The sequence below is a fragment of the Vulpes lagopus genome, chromosome 9, assembly GCF_018345385.1.
Source record: "Vulpes lagopus strain Blue_001 chromosome 9, ASM1834538v1, whole genome shotgun sequence".
Classification (NCBI taxonomy): Eukaryota; Metazoa; Chordata; class Mammalia; order Carnivora; family Canidae; genus Vulpes; species Vulpes lagopus.
This window is the reverse complement of record NC_054832.1, coordinates 18,956,562-18,972,284: the sequence shown is the minus strand read 5'-3', so window position 1 is coordinate 18,972,284 and position 15,723 is coordinate 18,956,562. Positions and strand designations below refer to the sequence as shown.

Genomic DNA, 15,723 nt, shown 5'->3' with positions numbered 1-15,723 from the left:
GAATAATGGTGCCTCTCTACTCATTTTTCTAGGTATTGTACCATATACCAAATCCTGATTAGAAAAACTTCAATGGTGCTTTAAAAACCAACTAAATTAATAGAATTGTTAAAAATTTTAAATCAACTTACTGCTTTTTTCAGTTAAGATAAATAGGAATTGCTGTTCCATTCAACTATCATTTTTAAGTCATAAGCTCTATTGGCTTGGAATGATTTGATTTGATTGCTCAAGTTGAGATTCTTTTTAATTTTAACAACCAGTCCTAATCTGTTCATATCCAAAAGAACAGTAAAGTTTAGAAGGTCTAATTTGAGCAAAATGCAGCACTGGAAATACTGAGGTCTACAGTTTATGCCAGTGCTGAGCTGGTTGAAATAATGGGAAAATTGGAATGTAACCCTGCTCCTGAAGTCCAGCTAATAACTTTTGCCTGTGAAGAGCAGCAAATTAAGTTAAATCTTGTAGGAAAATGCCATATGACAGACTAGCATAAAATTATGGAAAATCTTGAAGATGTCCAGATCCTAATTCCTTATGGGTTTTTGAAAAGGTAAAAATCCTCCTTTATGGTCTTTCAATAAATTAAGCATCTGATGTGAATGAAGCACATTTTACAATTTAAAAGGCATAGGTAAAAATATAATTTTCTGGGTATTAATTTTACTAAACCTGAAAATCTGTAGATTTTTACAATTCATAGGTTTCAAATCAGAGGGCATGTGTAAGTTTAAATCATTGCTCTCGAGCTACAGACGAGACGAGACAGGATGCTCACCACGGCCCTTTCCCAGGCTAATGTCCTCACACTTGTGTTCCTTTTCCAGGGCTAGAGGCATCCAGCCTGATGAAATACTCTAAATCGAATCCTGCTTTCAGGAAAGACAATTCAGGGCCAGTAACGACTGTTCTCCTATCTCCCCACTTTCATCCTTGCCATTCACTTCTTTGCAGGCACACTTCTAATAGCACAGTCTATAGAGGGCATTAACCCCTGGGTAAATGAGTTTTCATTATAAACATCTCTTTTCAAGATTTATTGATGCTGAACTTTCCACACGTAGTGTCTATACACAGGTGAGGGTTTTGTTTAAAATAAAGCATTACTGACTTAATGAGTGAGGAATACAGAAATACATTTCTTTTTTGGTATTGTTTCATCACTTACTCTGTGGATTATGTGAAGCAACTCAAGTTGAAATTTTCCACATACCTTATTTTTCCTAAGAAAAGCTCTCCCACAGAATTTTGTAAAAATGAAATAAAAAAGTTTAAAATGATCAAGTTTTATTTTTATCCTACATAATGAAAAGTTTCCATTACAGTGATAGCATTATAATTTCTATGATTACTGTGGTTTTGTAATGTTTTGGCAAAACTACAATGATTATGGAAATAATTATTGACAGCATTAAAATAAGTTGACCATTTGAAAGCTGTAATTCCAGGCAAATGCACTGTGAGGGAAAAACAGTGCTGTTGCTTTTTATTTGACAAATTCTCAGTGCATATTCTACAATCACCACTTGCACATGGCAACCACACATTTATTTTGTACCATCAAGAAACAAAACAGCTTTGTAAGATATTCTAACACAATCTATGTATGCATGAGCTATAAAAATATTAATACACCAAGTATATCCACTAATTTAAGAAGTGAAGTTTATAGGCAATACTTCTTATACAAGAAAATGATTTTTAATTATTAAAAAAAATTCAGCTTTCTCATAAATGTTTCTTTTCTTCCTAACATTGTTTTAAAAATGACTATACAACCAGCATAATATCTGCATAAACTGAAATTAGGCCTGAGAGAACATAACTTTCCTAAGTGATTTAAAATAATTTAAATGAAATCCCAATAACAGAGCTTTTAATTAAAACAATTTGTCAATCACCTACTGGGTTCAATGGGTTTAGACTATTATTACTGTTTGTTTCTTAAAAGCTTTGGTCTCTAACAGAAGAGCTAATAAACCTATATTTAACCAAAATCTAATAACAGTTCCAATTTTAAAACGTACATTTCTATACTGTAAACATATATAAAATTTTATTACTAGGGAAACAAAAACCAAAGCAAGCTATTATTGTGTCTATTGATTTAGGTGCAACCCAGGTACATCTGTTTCAATCAAGTCTCTGCAGATTCACCATCAGATCTATCTTGACTAAATTCCAATTACTACATTCCAAAAGAAGATTATATTGTTGGCTTAGCTATTTTGGGTGGAATGAGAGCAGCCGCCTTCTCCAAAAGGAGAAAAAAAAAATTTCTCATGACAGCAAATCTAACAGTAATGAGAAATCCCATTTTCTTTTTTTAAAGATTTTATTTATTTATTTGAGAGAGAGAAGTGAGCAAGCGTGGGGCGGGGGTGGGGGAGCAGGGAGAGAGGGAGATGCAGGCTCCTTGCTCAGGGAGCCCAAAGTGGGGCTTGATCCCAAAACCTGAAATCATGACCTGAGCTGAAGGCAGACACTTAACCAACTGAGTTACCCAGGCACCCCGAGAAATCCCATTTTCAATGGGTTACACTGCATAGTGTGTTACATATTTTATTTTTTACTCTAATGTCTATAATATTTAATATTAGAACTTTATAAAATGGCAACTAAAATGCCAACGTTCATTAAAGTGGTCACTAGTCACATGAGGCTACTGAAACTTAACTTAATTAAAATTACATAAAATAAAAGTTCAGTTTCTCAGTCACACTAGCCACAGCATAAGTACTCAAGACCCACATGTGGTCAGGAGCTACTGTATTAGACAGCTCTGATAGAGAGTTTTTTCATCATGTGGGAAGTTCTATTAGACAGCCCTGAATCAAAAGATTATCCATTTCTCAGACATAAGCTTTTGGCCAATCCAAAAATGCTTTTTTTTTTTTTTTTTTTTTTTTTTTTTTTACTGGTTCTATGCATTCCACGGTAATAAAAACTAACTGGACTTAATGTCAGCTCCAATGTGCAGAAATAAAATGTCGAATGATTTATGTTAAATAACTGGTATACCTATATCATGAGATATCCTTAAATTGTTATGTCTAAGTGTATAGCCACATTATTATCTTGGGAACACAAACTGACACAAGTTGCATGGCTGCTTGTAAGGAAAGATCATATTTTAGCAGAGCATAAAAAGGAAAGGCTGGTGCCTTAATGCATATTCCTGTCAGAGGGAAATTTGGAATGAAAAGAAATGGCAGGGAAATAAATCCCCAGAGCAGTAACTCAAAAATGCATCAAGTTACTTGAAGTTTCTCTAAAAATTTCCTTAAAAATAATTATAGAGGGATCCCTGGGTGGCTCAGCGGTTGGGCGTCTGCCTTTAACTCAGGGCGTGATCCTGGAGTCCGGGGATCAAGTCCTGCATCAGATTCCCTGCATGGAGCCTGCTTCTCCCTCTGTCTGTGTCTCTGCTTCTCTTTCTCTCTGTGTTTCTCATGAATAAATGAATAAAATCTTAAAAAAAACAATAACTATGGAAAGCCCTTCCTAATTCCATTAATATAATAAAGGCACTCAGTCACCTTCTAATTCGTTTTAAACAAACCAAATCACTTAGTATAATGAGCAGTTTGATCAGTATTCTTTATTCATGATGTATATACAACTCTAACTGCATAATCTATGTTTGGTCACATATTTGATTAAGCAGCACTTTGGTATTTCAAGTTAAAAACAAAGTACCATATAGCCCTCTTGGTTAGGAATATGAATTCATTTATGATGGTGTTTCTATTAAAAAAAAATCAGATATGACATTCTTAGATTTCCAGAACTTCATACAGCATGGTAACCTACCAAAACTCAGACTACTTAAAATACTACTTAAAATATTTTGCTTTTTAAAGCGAAATATCTAAAATAAATAAATAAAAAATAAAAAAATAAAGTGAAATATCTGAGAACTACATGACTTAAGTACATTTATATAAGATGCTACAAAAGGCAACAAGAGGCAGTCAGGCAAAGTGGCTAGGACCACAACTCAGGAGCCAGTCAACTTAGGTTTGAATCACTAACCCACCACTTACAATTATGTGATCTTAGTCAAATTACTTTTCTTTCTGTGCCTGTATTTCCTTTTTTATGAAAAAATGGGGATAAAAATAAAAGACACAGACAGACACACAACATAAACACAAAAAACACACCAAAATGTTAACTTCAGTGAGATTATTTACTCTAAGTTTGTATCTTGTTCATAGTTTCTACAATGAACATTTAATACTTTTTTAAAAAAGATGTATTTATTTTAAAGGGAGGGAGGTTGGAAGGGAGGGAGAGAAGGAAAGAGATCAGAGAGGGGCAGAGGGAGAAAGTAAATCTCAGGCAGATTCCCCGCTGAGCATGGAGCCTGACAATGAAATGGGGCTCAATCTCATGACCCTGAGCTGAAACCAAGAGTTGGATGCATAACTAACTCGGCTATCCAGGCACCCTAAACATTTAATAATTTTTATTTTTTACTTTTAAAAAAGATTTTATTAGAGAACACAAGCAGTGGAAAGGGCAGGGGCAGAGGGAGGGAGAAGCAGACTCAGGGCTCAGTGTCAGGACCCTAGATCATGATTGGAATGGAAGACAGATGCCCAACCTACTAAGCTACCTAGGACTCCCATTTAATACTTTTTAAATCCCCAAAAGTGAAAGTTTTTAATTGAATGCTTGAGCTTGAAGTCTATATTATGTGAATTCTTAGTAAGTGAAAGATTCCAAAGTGGTAAACTTAAGTTAATAAATGTTTTTCATAAACTAGAGATTAATTTCAATTTGTAGCCAAATTCTCTTTAAAAGGATTAAAAAAAAATGTTTACATCTTCCTAAAAACATGTTCTATATATGTGGGTTCAGTTGTAAAGATAAATATAAGTACTATGTAGATTAAGTAGGAAAAGGCACATAGAATATGTCTGGAATAAATGACCATGTAAGTCTCCAAAAACAAGTTAAATTAAAATGATTTTTCTAAAATATAAAATTTGTCCAAGTACAGAGTCTCATGTCTAGATGTCAAAGTAGAGAGAAATGGAAAGATCATAACATGTAAAACAAACTGTAAAACCTTTTATTTTCACATACTACTGATTTATCTAAATAAAGCACTGCATAATCTGGGTGAAAAAATGAATTTAAATAAAAAGAATTTAAAATAGACTCAGGTTTTGACAAGAAGGCAAACTATTAAATAGGCATTTAAAAAGGTCAAAAGAGACACAATCACCCCTCCCCCCAACTAAACTTAGTTGTTAGAATCAAATCACATCACATAATGTATAGTTTCTTGGTCATTGTCAAGCAATGAAAACCAGAACCTAAGGAATGATGGAGAATGCACTTCTTTATTTTTAGAGAAAAACACTTATCATGAGGATGTATCCTGGTAACTAGCTGGTATTAATATTAGACACCATAAAATCAATTTTTTCAATTTTTCACGTTTTTTTCCCACGTAGTTTAATTGCTCATTTAATATCAACTGAAATTGATAACTCAGATGATATAGTGAACAGAAACAAAACTGTTTTTAAATCTAGTCAATTTCAATGATCCTAGCAAGAAGACCTAGTATTAAATTGGAGCATATTATTACCTTCACTTCATATCTTCTAGAGATTCTTTCTTAACATCATTTATAAAAGCTGATAAAGGATATTTGCTTTTCTTCATTTATTCATTCAATAAGTATTTTCTGAGTGCCTACTCAATGTGTCAGATGCTATGCTGGGGTAAATAAGACAACATGGAGTTCCCCCATGGAGTCAAGTTAGAGAAAGATATTAAACAAAAAATCACACATATATTAAATTACATTAGAATAAATACAATAAATGAAAATGAAAGTGTAAAAAGAGACCCTAAAAAGGGGGCCTAACCCAGTTCACGGGATTATAGGAAGGACTTCTGGAGGAAGTTACATGTAAATGCTTCACCATCTGTACATCCAGGACATCTATCCAAAGATCTGGCACATAGCATAAACTCAAAAGTTTGTGCAGCTGAATTAAATATTGTTTTTTTTTAAAAATTTTATTTATTTATTCATGAGAGACACACAGAGAGGCAGGGGGAGAAGCAGGCTCCCTGTGGGGAGCCCAATACAGGACTCGATCCCAGGACCCTGGGATCATGACAGACCCAAAGGCAGATGCTCAACCAATGAGCCAACCAGGTGCTCCTAAATAACAGTTTTAGTGGAATTTCTCCAATGTGCGTCTAAGAGCCTATGACAGTGTCTTGTACAGAAGAGGTAGCTAAAATGTATTTGTTGAAAAAAATAAATTAATGATGTAGTTTGCTTCTGTGGAAAGAACACAGGCTTTGGAATCAGACATAGGTCCAAACACAGCCTATCTTACAAACCAGATGACCCATGCCTTACTTCAAAATAGGAATAATAGATCTATCTCATAGGCCTGTGGAGAGAATTAAATACAATGCGTGTAAACTACTCAGTACAGTGTCAGGCAATTGGAAAGTACCCAACAAATAGTCACTATGATAAATGGTCACTAAAAATTGTATTATTTTGCTCATCATCTGCAGATATAGTAAAGGAGAATCTTGATAATACAAATCAGTAAAGTCAAAAAGATTCAAACAGAATATCCTAAAGACTTCGGTGTGGGAAGAGTGGGAAGATGCAATAACAAGAGTCAAGGATTAGATTGCTGGACATCTAACAATCTTGGGAAGGCTTATAGTTTCATAAACCTATGTGGCCAAAGAGCCAATAAAGAGATACAAATATTCAGAGCACAAAGGGTAGTATTTGTGGTTCTCTTTTAGATCTATAGTATAAATTCTGTAAGTGTTCCCAAGACCCCCTTGTAGAAGTACTGTTCTACGCACTAGGGATGCAGTGATGAACAAGATGCAGCCCTTGCTCCTGAGGAGCTAAATATAGTGGTAATAACAGAGTAACACAGCAGGTGCTACGACAGAAGATGGCTGGGTACTTAGTCTGGTCTCCAAGTTTACGTAAGGATTTTTAAAGGTGGTGGTATTTGAACTAAGGTCTAAAGAATGAGTTCTTTATTTCAGAGCATGAGGGGAGGGAAATACTGTTTTAGACGAAATAATAGCAGAACAAAGACAAGGAAAAATTAAATTGTGTAAAAAGGGGGACAGCCTTAAACAGGTGGTATTGCTAGCCTAGTGAAGTGTGGAGAACTTAATTAAGCTTCAGAGACAGAGAGGAGCCAGGTCATGGAGACCCTGGTAGGAAGATAAGGAAACCTGGAAAAAATCAGATGGGAGATAGTATGTCAAAACTGAGCACTTTTCTGGACCTCAGACAGAGGAAATTGTGTAGAGGATAGCAAAAAGTGTTTGCTATTTTGTTTTTCTATTTGGGTCAAGACTGTTAACTGTCCAGAATCGGTGACTTTTCATTAGATGATACTCTCAAACTTAGTGAAACAATTCAGAAAATGGGAGAATCACTTTGTTTTCAGTAATGATAATTTGTTTATCATTCCAAGAGACTACAATCGATCCAAGTAATGTCATCTCAAACAAAAAATCTCACAATTATAGACACCTGTGAACATCCTTACATGGCCATAGCAAGGTTTTAAAACTTTAGAGACTTTTGGTTGTAATACCTACATCTAGAATTTATTTGCAGGTGGAAGATGGAAGGAGTATCCAAGGAAGTAAAAAAAGTTCACTATTCCCACACTCGAGGATTTTCTCATTTGGTTAAAGAAACAGGGGGTACTAAACTAAGCTTAGAAAACCAGAAAAATAGGGCAGGCATGGTGGCTCAGTGGTTTAGTGCCACCTTCAGCCCAGGATGTGATCCTGGAGACCTGGGATCAAGTCCCATGTTGGGCTACCTGCATGGAGCCTGCTTCTCCCTCTGCCTCTCTCTCTCTCTCTCTCTGTGTGTCTCTCATGAATAAATAAAACCTTAAAAAAAAAAAAAAAGAAAGAAAGGAAAACCAGAAAAATAAAAACAAAGACAGGAAAGAGAAAAGACTTACGGAGACCACACTATTGGGAAAGCCTCTATTTCTTCCTGCGTGTACTCATCTAGACGTCTTGGTACTTTTCGTGGTTGAGGAAGCTCTTCCACTAAATTCTTACGAATATCTTCTGGTATATCCTACGTTAAATAAAATTCAGATTTAATTTTCTTAAAATATGTTCCTTAGAAATAAAGTAGTAATACTTAGCGAATATTAAAAAATAACAAACTAAAGAATAAAGAATGAGGAAAACAATATAATCTTTAAAAGTCCATAAAAATCCCTGAAAAGTACATTAATGATAAAAGTAATCTCATTATAATACTATAACTTATAATCTTGACAAACATATTTCTCATGATAAATCAGACATCTTCAATTCTGAGGACTATTGAGTGACTAAGTTCGAACTATTTTTTTCTAAACTGTTTAATTTATTCCTGGCCTTTCAAATACAGAAAGGAACTGCCTTGGCTGATTCTCATGACTTTTCATCTGATTGAGTGAATGTACTAGGTCTATGGCTTCCTGTGACACAACCTTTCAATTCATACTCCATGTTGTTGCCAGAAAAAACTCTGGAAAATGAAAATATGTTGCTTCTTTGAGTCATTTAGCCAACATTCACTGAACTCCTTCTATGAACCAGAAATTGTGCTAGAGTCACAGAATATAAAAGGAAATAAAAAGATGATGGCCTCTAAAGGATTACAGTTTTAAAAATGTCACTGCTCAAATCAGTGTCCTGCCTCCTAGACCACCTCTGTGTCTCCATCTCTTCACACACACACCCATCCATGGCTTCTGAATTATCAGCCTCCTTGCTTTTCATGCATTGTTCCACACTAAAATCCTGGTGCCTTTATTAATGGTATTCCCTCTGCTCATAATGACTTTTCCCTAGTTATATATTCAAATATTCAGAAAAATGAAAGAAAAAGCTATTATGCAAAAAAATCTGAATTTGCATAATTAAAAGCAAACTAAAAACTAAAACATATATTTGAGAGAGATTTTAAAGGAACAGATACTGAACAAAGTAAAGGAAGTGATAAAATGAAGAGCATGAGTAACCAAAAAAATTTACATTTATACTGTGCTTCGTGAATCAGAAATAGGGAAAGGGAACTGTCTTGTGAGTTTGGATGGTAAGTTAATTTTGGAGATTACTGAAATAATGGTTAGATATCTATGAAAGTGACCTATGAATATTTCCACAGGGATAGCACATATATTTCCCTCTTTTCATAACAGTATGTTCCCAAACATTAAAAAAAATTATATAGTAAATTACAATTCTTGGAAAAGAACATATCATAATTGGGAATCAAATATCTGGGCAAGGACATGGCGTCAATACAGTAATTGTTTTCTATTCAATGTCTTAAGGATCAAAATAAAATTTTAAAGTAGCTTTAAAGAATCACAGAACTCTATGGAGTTATATACTTGTTCTAAAACCTAATATGGAAAAATTTTAGTAATGTTTTAAAAACTTTAGTTGGCTTTTTAAAATTATGGTTTGTATAGGGTCACTATCAATATATACAAAATATAATAAATACTATTGACAATGTGTTTCTTCACTGAGAAGCATTTAACATCCCTTCCCTGATGTATTCAATCTGGAACAAGGAGAGGATGCTTGGACATATAAATTACACAGAACTGGAACAAGGAGAGGATGCTTGGACATACAAATATTAAGTTGCTGTAATTTTTTATTTCCTGAAAAAGTCTACTTGCCAGTTTGATATTTATAAAAATTCATGAATATTTCACACTCCTTTGGGAAGCCATTAAAAAAATCCCTCTATCATTCACAAAGACAATTTTAAAAGTTGCCAAGTGCTTACACAGCACAGGGTGTGGAACATAGTGGGTTAGTAAATGTTTGCTGACTGAAGAGAATTTTGACTGAAATGAGCTTACAAACTTTCTCCACTATTAGAACCATTTGCTGAAAGAATGGATTAAAAAATAGTGCAAAATGAGAAAAGAAAAGTTGTTGATTAGGCATTACACATGAAACCAAGAAGAGAGGAAGTGGCTCCTTTAAACTGAACACAGGGAATGTAACCCAAACATGCTAACTGAATGTGTTTGTAGAGATTTAAGAGTCCTCTGCATGGAGAGAATAATTAACCTAAAGGGGGAATAAGGAAAAGAATGAGTGCAATAAGCAGGGGGCAGGGTTTTCACCTTTGTCAATTTCTAAAAGAAATTTCAATTTTACAGAAAGGTTGTGAGGATACAGTGAATACTCATCTAACCTTCATGTAAATTCACCAATTGTTAAAATAGGACATGTTTGCCCTCCTTTTCACGTATATACACACACGTTACAAAGTCATGTTTAGGAAAATTAACATTGATGAAGTACTTTCTTCTGATATGTAAGTGTATATTCAAATTTCCCGAACTGATAAAAAATCTTCTAAAGTATCTTTTTTTTTTTTTCAGTATAAGATCCTGTCAAGGATCCCATGCTACATTTTGTCATTATGCTGTTACTATGTTGTTTAACATACATAAGTTCTTCAGTCTAGTCTCTTAATACAAAGCCCTTTCCCTGCGTTTTGTTCTTCATGAAATTAACATTTTTGAAGAGTCTAAGCCAATTAAGTGGTAGACTGCCCTTTTATTTGGATTTGTAGGACTGTTTCGTTTGTCAGGTTAAACATTATTGACATATGCTATTTTGATAGTTTAGGTGCGGTCTTCAGTTCTTCATTCATAGCAGGAGGCACATGATGTCAGTCTTCCCATATAGATATGTTTGATCTCCTGGTTATGCTGGTGTCCACCAGGTATCTTCAACATAAAAAAGTATCTAATCTCCTTTCAAATAGTAAGTATTCTGTAGCATGATGTTTTGAAATTGTATGACTATCTTGTTCTATAATAATCTTTTACCCAGTGACCATAGGATATGCTGATAATGGTGGCTTTTCTAATTCAGTATTATTTCTACATTTTTTAGGGGACATTCTTTTCTAAGGAAAAGTTTTTTCTTCTCCAGAAAGGAAAGGGAACTTATAACAAGATAAAAATAATTTTTGGACTATCATCATGGGCTCACAGATTTTTGTCTTCTATTCAATGTAACCCATTATTATTACCATTAATTTTAAGGCTCACACAGTCCCATATTTGGTCATTTGGCACCAAATCAAAATGCCTTCCATGTTCTTTTGATATTTCTCCATCCATTTTTGAACACTGCCTTACTTCTGTTACTTATTATTTTACCAATATGAACAATGAAGAAATAATAAATATGTGCATGCATATACTCCATAGTAACTTTGTTTTATCTCTACTCTAGACCTAGAATCAACCATTTCTCCAATGAAAACCAGGTTCCTTTTAATAAGCAATAGCACTTAGAAAACAAGATCTGGGCACTAGTTGTGCTTACTTCTATTAATGCTGCCATTTAATTTTTATTTATTTATTTTAAAAAAGATTTTATTCATTTATTTTTAGAGAACAAGGGAAAGGGAGCGTGCAGAAGCATGGGGAGAGGGAGAGAATATCAAGCAGACTCCAAGCTGAGCATGGAGCCTGACCTGGGGCTGGATCTCACAACCCTGAGATCATGACCTGAGCTGAAATCAAGAGTTGGACACTCAACTGATTAAGCCACCCATGTGTCCCTTATATAAAATCTTAATATAACAAAGTTGAAGTAAAAAAAAAAAAAAAATCTAAAAGGCATTCTCCAAAAACCTTATTCTCTTCCCTATTTCTCCCATCTCTTTGTTCCCATGCTTTAGTAAGTAGCCAACTTCATTTTCTCATTTATTCTTCCTGAGTTTCTTTATGCAGAAAGAAGCAAATACAGTAGGTGTGTGTAATCATATATATGTATATATGAATACAAAAGGTAGTTTGCCATCTGTATTTTTTTCACCTTTTTTTTTTTTTTCACTTACCAAGGTATCTTGGAAAGCATTATTTATGTGACTTTCTAAGTCACAAGAATATTTGGCATTCTTTTTTTGTAATTATATAGTACTCAATTGAATGGATATTATATAGTTTATCCAATTACCTGTAAGTAAATTCTTATTTCTATTATTTTACTATTATAAATACTGTGGAAACAACAATCTTGTGTATCTTCAGAGTAAACAGATTGCTGAATCAACCACAAATCTCCTTATGTATGTATTATATGTAATGTTACCTAATTCTCAGATCCCTTATTGGTTGCACCATTTTGTATTCTTCTGTTTTTTAAATATGATTTTTAGAGCTGAGTGTATTTTTTTTTAAAGATTTTATTTATTTATTCATGAGAGACACACACACACAGAGAGAGAGAGAGAGAGAGAGAGAGGCAGAGACACAGGCAGAGGGAGAAGCAGGCTCCATGCAAGGAGCCTGACGTGGGACTTGATCCTAGGCTGCCAGGATCACACCCTGGGCTGAAGGCGGTGCTAAACCACTGAGCCACCCAGGCTGCCCCCATTTTGTACTCTTATCAGCAATCTATGAGTGTCTATTTCCCCACGGCCTGGGTAACAAAATGTGCTAGGAAGTTTTTATTTAATAACGATCCATTTTTGGGAAAATGGGCCCATTAATTTTACAGTCTGAAATTATTCCAGTAATTTGTTGTTGAACTGAACTACTATGTATTACTTAAAACCTCCACATTCAAACCTGACTGCCTTATAACTAAGATTATATATCTATATATAATCATTTTGTGTCTTTAAGAAATTAGTGTCTAAAAAAAATGGGACGGTACAATCAGAAATAGAAGTTTTAATATTGTGATTTCATGAAGGTCATTTATTCTTATTAGATGATGACACTGCTTCCATGCTTGTTACCTCAGAAGTAGAGTAAATACTGGAAAATTCTACTGATTCATGGAAAGCAAAGGTAATACATTAACCATTTTGATAAAACCATGAATAATTTACTCATGCATTAAGTTAACTAAATAGAGCACACAGTGGCTTAAATGGTTGCTATAACTTGATAATCTGGAATTAATTTCTACATTTTTCCTTTAGTAGGAACTGTAAGGACAACAATCACAACCATTGTAATGACAGTAACTGGCACTTACCATCAGGCCTGTTCTAAGCACTCTACAAATGTTATCTCAATGAACCCCTACCATAATCTCATAAAGTAGGTACCATTATTTCCATTTTACAGATGAGAAAACAGATAATATGTAACCACCCATGGCCATATAGTCAGTAAATGGTGGAGCATGAATTCTAATCCAGATAGTCTGATTCCACAGCCTGGATTTAACCATTTTATTATAGAACTTCTACTATTTTATTATATATATATTTTTAATTTTTATTTATTTATGATAGTCACAGAGAGAGAGAGAGAGAGAGAGGCAGAGACACAGGCAGATGGAGAAGCAGGCTCCATGCACCGGGAGCCCGACATGGGATTCGATCCCGGGTCTCCAGGATCGCGCCCTGGGCCAAAGGCAGGCGCTAAACCGCTGTGCCACCCAGGGATCCCCTATTTTATTATATTATACTAAAGAGAAAGCTGTACTTAAAATTGTTTAACAGTAATAAATAAAAATGTTTATTTTTTTCAAGTACTTTTTTAGCTGGATAAATTTTGAGTAAGAACAAGTATTCTAAAGTTAAGGAAAATAATTAGCAACCAAAACTAAGTTATTAATCCATGATTAATATAAGTTTTTCCACTAGTCATATAAAATGTAAATGAAATTCATACTTTTTATAGCTGATGAAATAAGCAATGAATACCCTCAATTTAACAGGGGCTCTGGCCATGTTCCTTGTTGTAGCATCATTACCAATGACCACTGACTTACCTCATCTGGGAAAAGATGCAGTCTCTGCATTAGAGTTCTTCTGTGAAGGTTTTTTGGCAGCATGCCATAAATAGCTAGTTTCACAATCTGAAAAACAGATATATGTAGGACTCAACAAACAAAATCTGATTTGGGATATAAGAAGGCAAACACATTAGAGACAGTGATGAAAACAACTGGGCTAAGACTCAACAGAAATGAAAAGAAAGACATTAGGACCTAAGTAGATACATGGCAGTAACAGCAAAGGAACTGTCATTATTTAGGGCATTACTATTTTCTTTAGTCTCTATTTGGTTTAACCTATTTTTAAAGGAAAAGGACGATGGGAAGAGATTAAAAATAATCTACATATGTGCCAATTTTAGTTAGAATAAAAAGTTCCCTGAGCTTGTATAAAAACCTATGGCTCAAATAATGTCACATCCTGAATAAAGCAGAACCCAAGGAGGCCTTAAATCCTGTTTTCTCCAGGTAGGATATCAGGAGGTTTCCAATTCATAAGGTAAGCCTGAACACACAGTTTTGAGACTGACTTAAAGTCACAAATCTCCAACAGTGGTAACAGTGAACATTTACTGAAACTCACTGCATGTACAAGTGGTCAGTTGCATTACATTTGTTGTCTTGTTTAATGATGCTGAGTTTCATTCCACAGATGAGGTAATAGATTTAGTGAAGTTAAAGAACTCTCTCAATTTCAAGTATCTAATAAGTGGTGGTGCTGGAATTCAAACCAGGTGGTGCTCTTAGTCCCAGAATAGACATATAGCACATGCAATCACACCTACAATATGTTTCTCTCCATAAGTTCTCAAGAAGACAAAAAGTGCCTTCTCTCTACCATACTCATTCCCAACACGGCAAACTAACCTTGCTGTGATTTACTTTCCCCCGCTCCCCCCCGTTTTTAAAAAAGATTTTATGACACACACACACACACAGAGAGAGAGAGAGAGGCAGAGACACAGGCAGAAGGAGAAGCAGGCTCCATGCAGGGAGCCCGACATGGAACTTGATCCCTGGTCTCCAGGACCATGCCCCGGGCTGGAGGCGGCACTACACCGCTGAGCCACCCAACTGCCCTACTTTTCCCTTTTTAAGATTATCCTCTTTGTTGGTCTGAATGTGATTTGATGTATCCTTTGTCAAGAGAAGTCCACACTGTGTCACCCTGTGTTCCACAATCTCCTGGGGGCCTGCTGGTAATATAGTATATACAAATACACTTCAAGGTCTTCATAAAACTGCTGATAGGGACATTTGGAGGATTGTATCAATTTTTACCATCTGAACTCATAATCCAAGAATATAATTTGACCTATATTAAAGTTAAACCCATCAAAACTATACATGTTAGAACAGTGTTGCACTATAAGAGGATTTCCTATTCCTTTAATTTTCTCATCAAATCAGACTACAAAACCTTACTACATACAAAGGCTAATGGCATCGCATACATATTTTTCCAGTTTAGTGCTGTTAATACTCTATGTTCTGGAGATTTTAATAGAGATTTCTATTGTTAAAAGCAATTAAAAATTCAGTTACTCAGTCACACAAGCCACATTTCAAGTGACCAATTGCCACATATGGCTAGTCGCTATCATATTTGATAGTGCAGACAAAGAATACTTCCATCATGACAGAAATTTCTATTGGACACACTGATCTAGATATTAGTCTTTAAAATTTTTAATTCTTAAAAATCTTAAACAGAAACTGACTGTTAAGATTATTGAGCATCTTTTCTGGATAAGCTAGTCATTATATCCTCTGAATATCATAATAGCAATTTTATTGTTGTGGTAGGGTTATATGACATTTAGGGTTCATGTCCCTATAAAAATGTAGTTGTAGTCACTTGAATTAACAAGCTGGCTTTTTAAAACTTGCCGTGTTAAAAAA

The 15,723-nt window shown here is 34.6% G+C and overlaps 1 protein-coding gene across 2 annotated transcripts in view; it reads right to left on the bottom strand.

Annotated features, from left to right (window-relative positions):
* The window catches only part of MRPL13 (mitochondrial ribosomal protein L13), a 49,423-nt gene that overhangs the window by 7,289 nt on the left and 26,411 nt on the right, over nt 1-15,723 (bottom strand). The window contains exons 5-6 of one of the 2 annotated variants that reach the window (XM_041768396.1): nt 13,816-13,902; nt 8,001-8,122 (exon numbers count right to left, since the gene is read on the bottom strand). In XM_041768396.1, coding sequence (XP_041624330.1) covers nt 8,001-8,122; nt 13,816-13,902 — 209 coding nt within the window. Of the gene's footprint in view, nt 1-7,996; nt 8,123-13,815; nt 13,903-15,723 lie in introns of those variants that run through there. The other variant, XM_041768397.1, reaches the window with a different exon arrangement.